General features: G+C 33.9%; 1 protein-coding gene across 1 annotated transcript; it reads left to right on the top strand.

Moving 5' to 3' along the window:
- The first annotated feature begins 7,573 nt into the window (after positions 1 to 7,573).
- Positions 7,574 to 8,539, top strand: LOC116521462 (olfactory receptor 14A16-like). The gene has a single exon (XM_032236132.1). The coding sequence runs from the start codon at positions 7,574 to 7,576 to the stop codon at positions 8,537 to 8,539; it is 966 nt and encodes a 321-aa protein (XP_032092023.1).
- The last annotated feature ends 1,231 nt before the right edge of the window (positions 8,540 to 9,770 follow it).

Here is a 9,770-nt window from a genome sequence, read left to right as displayed (position 1 = left end):
ACAGTTACGGTTGCATGTACATGTTCTAGGAATATTGTAATTAAAAAAATGAATTGCATGTCTGATGAGTGAAATATATATTAATGATTTTTAACAAAAAATGGTCCAGAATTGCCATTTAAATTTCAGCAGATAAATTACCTGATTGTAAGTATGTGTTAATGTACATTAATGTTTTGTGATATAGAACTTAAACATTACTTCATATAATTATTTCCAGTATCAGTGTTGACTATATATTTATATTTCATATCTAAATATGATTTCAGAATGATGTCATGTATTTAATCTCTTTTCCTTTAAAATCCTATTAAATAAAAATAGATGCTTTCAAAAAGCACATGCTTTTTCCTCAGAGAAATAATATAACATGACTAGTACAATTCACTGAAATGGAAATGTACTTGGAAGTCTTAACATATCTTGTACAAATATTATCTTGAGCTATTTGCAGTGGAGTTGTTTTATCATAGGGTATCATTTAAAAATACCCCAGTTTTTCAAGAATTTTTAAATGCCATTTTATCCTCAAATTAAGAATCTCAGAAATTCTTAAGGATAACAGAGGCTGAGGCTTTCTTGGACTTTGAATCTGAAAGGAAAGTTTTGAGGCACTTAAAATTGTCATTTTTTAAAAAAATTACTTTGCTTTTAGCCCCAATTTATTTTTGTAGGCATCGATTGAGGGATGGCTTGATTTGATCTTCACATATATTTTAGTGTCTTTTATTTACATAGTCTCACTGCCCTTGGCTTGCAAACTTTGGAAATGAATGTGCAAAATCATTTGGATTAAAAACAATGTATTTTACTATTTGGACATATTTTGTTTAAAAATTTGACAGTTGGTGCAATAATGCCCATTCATGAATACTCTGAAAACCATTTGCTATCAAATTTAAAATGTTGCCTAGCCTGACTTCATTTTTATATAACTGGCGAAACTCCATTGTAGTTTATGAGGAAAATAAAGAAAACCTTAAGTCAGTTTCAACACCTGGTCAATCCTTGGACACATTCATACAATTTGGGGCAAACATGGGTGGTTTCTTCCAATATGTTTTTTTAGCAAGAATATTTTCATCTTCCTAGGCAAAACTATAGTGCTGGTATTCTCTGATGGCCTTGAATTCAGTGAGTAACCACTTCCAACTCATATTGATGACCATCAATATCAAAACATTCATTTCAATATGTAGTTTCAAATATTTTGTAAATTCCAGGAGAAACGTATCTAGTATCTTGTTGCCAAAACTTTTTCCCTAATCTTTTCAGAATTTTGCAAATAGGTAGAGGAAGATAGACAAAGAATATTAGCTAATTGTGTAATAAGATGGGCAGTCATCCTATTTCCATTTTTCACTCTTATATTTCCTTTAATTTTCTATTTTCTTCCTACATTTTGCACTTTTCCTACTTTTATGTGATAGCTTTTGCCCTTTCAACTTCATTGCTTCCTTCCTTGATTTCCATTGCTAACACAGCATCCCCTCTTGCCCATAATTTATAGTCATTTACTATCTTGTGCTTGTCAAAAGAATATCTGGTTCTTGACCTTTGAATTTTGACATTGGGCCATGCAACTAATACTCTGAATGCCAGTTATTTGGAGTGACTGTCCTTAAAATCCTGCTTCCCAGGGATAGACCTAACCCTATAGCCTCTGGAATGCAGATTCTTGAATACTAGATGGAAATATCGGAAGGTTGTTTGATATAGTAACATTGATTTTGTGCAGTAACTCAACAATTCTGCTTGCAATTTATTGCAAGAAAAGCAAATCCTTGATGTTCTCAATTTATTGAAAACTTGAGCTGAAATTCACTGATCAATTATTGATCCTTTGTTTTTTCTTTAAATATAAAGTATAAAAGTGTACACCTGTTTACATGGAAAAATAAAAACAAATGTAAAATTAATATTTTTATTTATTTTATTATTTATTTTATTATTTATTTTATTATTTATTTTATTATTTATTTTATTTATTTTATTTATTTTATTTATTTTATTTATTTTATTTATTTTATTTATTTTATTTATTTTATTTATTTATTTTATTTTATTTTTTATTTATTTTATATTTTATTTATTTTTATTTTATTATTTTTATTTATTTTTCTTTTATTTATTTTATTTATTGTTTTGTCAAATGTGTATAAGATAATAGATATAGGTATATGCAAACTTATGAATGCATAAAATGGCTACAAATAAATGGGGTTGTTAGGATAGGGGTGGTAGGCACATAACAGACCTTTTAGGAATAGGGTAAGGTCAACAGTAGACAGCCTAAGGTTAAAGTTGTGGGGCTTTGGGGAAGAAACCACTGAGTCAGGAAACACATTCCAGGCATTGATCACTCTGTTGCTGAAGTTGTACTTTCTGCAATTGAGTTTGGTACAGTTTACCTTAAGTTTGTATCTGTTGTATGCTCATGTATTGTTGTGGTTGAAGCTGAAGTAGTGATTGACAGATAGAACATTGTAGTACATAATTTTATGTACTATGCTTAGATCAGACTAAAGGCAGCATAGTTCTAAATTGTCTAAGCCGAAAATATGTGAGATATCAGTTCAATCACTACACTTAGCAATTAATTTGTAAACATGGAAAAGGGAAATAATTGCTTGATCTAACGACATAATGTGGGGAAAGTTTAATCTACATTAGCACAGATGATAGGTATGTGGAACTTTTGGGCTACAAGTTGTATGTTTCTGAAAATAGTTTCAAATATACAATAATTATATTAAATTATAATTTATTTTTTATAATATAATTTAATTTTGTTATTTTATTATAACTGTTATTTTTATCACAGATATAGAATAGCTAAAATATTGTCATAAAACACAGTATATAATGTTCCAAGTAATAAAACCTTTGTAACTGATGAGCTGAGATTTGATCCATGCTTACCATCAATGTCTTTTTTCATATTCACTTAATGTTTGTTTGTAGGTCTATTTCCTCCTAAATCTCTTTAATTGCTTCTTGCTGATCATTCTGTTTCATAGCAGCTGAAATGTCAGTTTATTTATTGGTAGCTACATTACAGTCATATAAAAAAGAAGGTACACCCTCTCTGCATTCTATGGTTTTACATATCAGGACATAATAAATATCATCTGGTTCTTAGCACTTCCTAAATGTAGGTAAATATAACTTCAAATGAACAAAAATAACATAACATATGTAATGCATCATTATTTATTTTACAAAAAGGAAGCCAAAATGGAGATGCCGTGCTTACTGCTTCCATATGTAGAAAGAGGCTAAGCCAGGTGCTGCTAATCAAGTGCCCTTGATTAATTTATCATCAGCAAGTATGAGTACCTCTATAAAAGCCAAAGTTGTAGGTGGTTTCCAACATTGAGGTATGTCAAAGAGTAGAGACTTTAGCAATAATCTTAGAAAAGCAATTGTTTACTTCCAAACAATTTACTTAATGTTTGTTTGTAGGTCTATCTCTTCCTAAATTTCTTTAGTTCATGATTCTTTGTAGATTCAACATTCAATTTTGAAACATTAGGGGTGCTCAAAAGTTGTGACATGCCTAGGGGATTATAAAGATACATTGGTACTTTAATATAATTTAAATGTACTTGATACAAGTAACTACATAAATATTATAACTTTCTAACATTTTGTTTGTTTTATTTGTGAGGAAGAGTATTCACCAACATCCAAGACAGTCACCAATCTTCCTGGTGCAAATATCCCAGCATATTCAACCCAAGGTCAGACCATGCAATGTTCAGAGAAATTGCATAAAATCCAACATCTCAGATTCTACTTGTCTCAGTTACATGTTAAATGTTAAAGTTCTTGACAGTATAATTCCAAAAATACTAAACAGGTATGGTTGGTTGGAAAGGTTGCCAGGAGCAAGCAAAGAACACGGCAACACAGTTCATTTGCAAAATTGCATCTGAACAAATCATAAGACTTCTGCAACATGTCCTTGGACAGACAAATCCAAAATAGAGTTGTTTGGCTATAATGCACAATACCACATTTGGCAAAAACAAACACAGCATAATAGCACAAATATCTTATATCAACCATCAAGAATGGTGGTGGAGAGGTGATTATTTGGGCTTGTTTTGTAGCCACAGAACCTGGGCACCTTGTCACTGAATTGTCCATAAACTCCTCTATATACCAAAGTATTATAGAGTCACATGTGAGGTCATCTGCCTGACCATTAAAACTTGGTTGATATTGGGTGATGCAACAGGATAATGATCTCAAGCACACCAGCAAATCTACAGTAGAATGGCTAAAAAAAAGAAATAATCATGGTGTTGCAATGGTCCAGTCAAAGTCCAGACCCAACTGAAATGATATGGTGGGACCTCAAGAGAACTGTGCATAAATAAATGCCCTTAAACCCCAGTGAACCCAAGCAATGTTGTAAAGAAGATTGAGTCAAAATCTCTCCACAATGATGCGAGAGGCTGATAAGTTTTTCTGCTAAAGGTAGTTCTACAAGCTAATGAATCGCAGGGTATACTTATTTTTTCACCCACAATTTCTCCATTTTGGCTTTCTTTTTGTAAAATAAATGATGATGTGGTGTAATATGTCCAGTGTTGTTCATCTGAGGTTGTATTTATCTATTTTTTAAGAACTGCTAAGGACCAGATTATTATTACTATGTTCTGATACATGAAACCACAAAACTCAAAGGGGGTGTACTTTGTTTTTCACATCACTGTATATCTGATACCCATTTAGGCATAGTGGTAAGGCATAGAAAGAGGGTGATTGTGAATTATAGTCCTGCATTAGGCACAAAGCCAAATAGGTGATTTTGGACCAGTCATTTTCTCTCAACTCTACGAAGGAGACAGCTTCTGAAAAACTACCAAGAAAACTAAAGGAAATAGTCCAAGCAGTTGCCAAATTCCCCTTACAGTGGGATTGTTTGTCAAAAAGCGGTTGAAACATTGAAGGGATTGTTCACACAGGAGCCAATATTGAGACATCCTCATCCAGCCAGGAAATTTAGAGTGCAGGCAGATGCGGGCAATGTAGCAGTGGAAGCTGTCTTACTCCAACTAAATGAATACCTCCCACAAACTAAGTGACACAGAACAATGATGGACTATATGGGAAAAGGAGGCTTTTGCAGTGCGATGTGGATTGCTTACATGGAGGCACTTACTCGAGGGGGCTATGGTCCCCTTCAAGGTATGGACTGACCACAAGAACCTGGAAGCTCTACAATCTCCCCGGAAGTTGTCGCCCAAGCAGGTATGATTGGTGCTCTACTTCTGTAGGTTTAATTTCCAACTGAAATATATTCCCTGTGAGAGAAATTTTATGGCAGACACTTTGTCACGGAAGCCACAATTTAATAGTGATCAAGGGCAGACCTTCTAGCCTATGTTTCCCCAGTCAGCGAATATAGCTATAGCAGCCAGCATCCAGGACAAAAAGCCTCCAGCTGATATCACACAGTCTATTAGAGATGCACTTCCACTAGACCCTTGGTTCCAGGTGAATCAGCAGACTCTAACCAAAAGAGATGGGTTGACCTGGAAAGGGTCCAAAATATATGTCCCAATGGAACAAGGGATAGCAGTTTTACAGTGTTGTCATGATGCACGGGTAGCAGGACATAATGAATTCCTGAAGTAACTGCACTTGACAAATTGGCAGTTTGGTGGCCAAAGATGAAGCAGGATATTGAAGAATATGTTTGGGGTTGTAACATTTGTGCAACTATGAAAAGTAGGCCAGGAAAGCCTCCTAGCTTGTTACAAGAAGTAGCAAAGCCCACTCGGCCCTGGGAAGACATAGCAATGGATTTTATTGTGGAGTTGCCGGAGAGCAGGGGGAATACTGTTATCTGGACAGTAGTTGATTTGTTCTCGAAACAGGCTCATTTCATTGCCTGTCAAGGGCTCCCAACAGCTAAAAAATGAGTCCATCACGACAGACAGACATACTAGTCTCCCTTTATTTATTTATCAGCACAAATAAAAACACAAATATAACAAAAAGACAACAGTAAAAATATTGGGTTTCTGTCGTGATGGACTCTTGTGACGAGCCGATTGACAGATGATGGAAGCAGTTAGCTTCCTCCCATAATTGGGGCTTACCAGGGGTTGTGACACTAATATATACCTTCTTCCCTGGCTTCAGCTGATAAGGAGGAGACCTGTGGCTTGATGGCTAAGACGTTTGCCTAAGATGCAATACAGCACAGGTTTGAATCCCAGTAAGGGTGTGGCTAGCTGATGAGAGCTAAATAGCTTGAAATAGATCTATACTAGTCTCCCTTTATTTATTTATCAGCACAAATAAAAACACAAATATATATATATATATATATATATATATATATATATATATATATATATATATATATATATATATATGTGTGTGTGTGTGTGTGTGTGTGTGTGTGTGTGTGTGTGTGTGTGTGTGTGTGTGTTTATTTGTGCTGATAAATAAATAAAGGGAGACTAGTATAGATCTATTTCAAGCTATTTAGCTCTCATCAGCTAGCCATACCCTTACTGGGATTTGAATGATGAGAGCTAAATAGCTTGAAATAGATCTATACTAGTCTCCCTTTATTTATTTATTAGCACAATTAAAAAACACAAATATAACAAAGGCAACAGTAAAAATATTGGGTTTCTGTCGTGATGGACTCCTGTGACGAGCCGATTGACAGATGATGGAAGCAGTTAGCTTCCTCCCATAATTGGGGCTTACCAGGGGTTGTAAAAAAAATCTTATATGTATGTATGTATGTATGTATGCATGTATGTATGTATGTACGTACGTCTTTCTGTCTGTCTGTGTGTGATGGTTTTAACGCTGTTGTTACAGCCTCAAACCCTCACAGCTTCAACCTTAAACTGTTTACTGTGGAACTTACTCCATTCCTAAGAGCTCTTTAAAGGGGGCATGAATAAGCGCACCAGCATGCCTAATGTCCCTGTCCTTCTGTCCCCAACTATTTGTATTCGTTTTTTTTCATTTATATCCAAGTATACATTTCTACCTGCTATCTTGTACATGTTTGACAAACTAATAAACTTTGTAGCTTTACAATTATTACAAAGACTACTTACAAAGACTACAATTATTTGTAATCTTTCATTTATTTTCTTTTTTCTCTTTCTTTCCTCTTCTTCCTTAATTTCTTCCTTCCTTCCTTTCTTCCTATAATAAGAGGATAAGGAGGGAAGGAGGAAGGAAGGGAGGGAAAAAAGGAAGGAAGCATAAATGCAGCAATTTAAAATGCAAGTTTGTGTTTTACAATCAACAAATATATAGCACTGGGTTTAATCTTTGAATAAACAAAAAGTCTAAACTTCTTCTCACTTACCTAATATACTTCAGGGTTCCTGAACCAAACTAAGTTTCTGAAAAATGAGTCCCCTTGAGAATAATTACAAACCCTCTATAGACAAAGCTTTGTTTCCTTCTTACAAGATGGAAAAAAATGATTTTAAAAATATTCCATTGTGGCTTGAATTATAATGCATGGAAAGGAGTGTGATTGTTGAGTTCTTTCTACAGACTGCACAGCAGGAACAGCACTATGGAAAATCAGTCAAGGATTGATGAATTCCTACTGCGTGGATTGCCCAATACTAAGGAGTTACGAATATTTCATGTCATCACTTTTTTACTAATTTATTTAGTGGCTCTCATTGAGAATCTCATTATCATTACTGTCATTCTTTATAGCCATCAACTTCACACACCCATGTATTTTTTTCTAGCCAATTTATCCTTGCAAGATCTTGGCTCCATCTCTGTCACAGTTCCCAAGTCCATGCTGAATTCTCTGATGAACACTGAAACTATTTCTTATTCTGGATGTTTCTGTCAAGTTTTCTTCTTTGTTTTCTTTGTAATGTCTCATCTCTTCCTCCTAGTTGTCATGGCATATGATCGTTATGTAGCCATCTGCAATCCTTTATACTATGAGATGGTAATGAACAAAAAAGTCTGCATACAAATGATAACTAGTGCATGGATGGGTGGTCTTTTCTATTCAGCTCTCTATATTGGAAATTTATCTACAGTGAAGTTCTGTTCCAGAATTATCAATCAGTTTTTCTGTGAAATTCCTCAGTTGCTCAAGATTTCTTGCTTTGACTCTTATGTTGCAGAAGAACAGGCACTTATCTTTGGTTGTTCTATAGGGTTCATTCTTTTTGCTGTGATTGTTTGCTCATATGTTAAGATTTTTAGAGAAGTTTTGCAAATCCCATCTACTCAAGGGAAGCAAAAGGCATTCTCTACTTGTTTGCCCCATCTTATAGTCATTTGTCTGTTTATTGTTAGTGGTACCTTTGCATACGTGAGACCCACATACAGTTTCCCATCAACCTCAGATCTCTTGATTTCTTTGTTCTACAGTGTGGTACCACCACTCATAAATCCCCTGATCTACAGCATAAGGAACCATGAGCTCAAAATGGAATTCTGGAAACTAATTTTCCGTACATGTTCAAACCCCTTCTGCAAAAATAATTTTCAGTTTTGGCTAAAGTTTTAAACAGTTACGGTTGCATGTACATGTTCTAGGAATATTGTAATTAAAAAAATGAATTCCATGTCTGATGAGTGAAATATATATTAATGATTTTTAACAAAAAATGGTCCAGAATTGCCATTTAAATTTCAGCAGATAAATTACCTGATTGTAAGTATGTGTTAATGTACATTAATGTTTTGTGATATAGAACCTAAACATTACTTCATATAATTATTTCCAGTATCAGTGTTGACTATATATTTCTGTTTCATATCTAAATATGATTTCAGAATGATGTCATGCCTTTAATCTCATTTCCTTTAAAATTCTATTAAATAAAAATAGATGCTTTCAAAAAGCACATGCTTTTTCCTCAGAGAAATAATATAACATGACTAGTACAATTCACTGAAATGGAAATGTACTTGGAAGTCTAAATATATCTTGTACAAATATTATTTTGAGTTATTTGCAATCGAGTGGCTTTATCAGAGGTTATCATTTAAAAATACCCCAGTTTTTCAAGAATTTTTAAATGCCATTTTATCCTCAAATTAAGAATCTCAGAAATTCTTAAGGATAACAGAGGCTGAGGCTTTCTTGGACTTTGAATATGAAAGGAAAGGTTTGAGGCACTTAAAATTGTCATTTAAAAAAAAAAATTACTTTGCTTTTAGCCCCAATTTATTTCTGTAGGCATCCATTGAAGGATGGGTTGATTTATCTTCACATATTTTTTAGTGTCTTTTATTTACATAGTCCCACTGCGCTTGGATTGCAAATTTTGGGAATGAATGTGCAAAAGCATTCAGGTTAAAAACAATGTATTTTACAATTTGGACACATTTTGTTTAAAAATTTGACAGTTGGTGCAATAATGCCCATTCATGAATACTCTGAAAACCATTTGCTCTCAAATTTAAACTGTTGCCCAGCCCAACTTCATTTTTACATAACTGGGGAAACTCCATTGTAGTTTATGAGGAAAATAAAGAAAACCTTAAGTCAGTTTCAACACCTGGTCAATCCTTGGACACTTTGGGGCAAACATGGGTGGTTTCTTCCAATATGTTTTTTTTTTGAGCAAGAATATTTTCATCTTCTCAGTCAAAACTATAGTGTTGGTATTCCCTGATGGCCTTGAATTCAGTAAGTAAGCACTTCAAACTCTCCTGAACTTATAAACAGGCTTGTTTTGATGGCCATCAATATCAAAACATTCATTTCAATCTGTAGTTCCAAATATTTTGTA

Source organism: Thamnophis elegans, chromosome Z (assembly GCF_009769535.1).
Source record: "Thamnophis elegans isolate rThaEle1 chromosome Z, rThaEle1.pri, whole genome shotgun sequence".
NCBI lineage: Eukaryota > Metazoa > Chordata > Lepidosauria > Squamata > Colubridae > Thamnophis > Thamnophis elegans.
The sequence above is the reverse complement of the archived record's forward strand: the minus strand, read 5'-3'. Positions and strand labels throughout refer to the sequence as shown.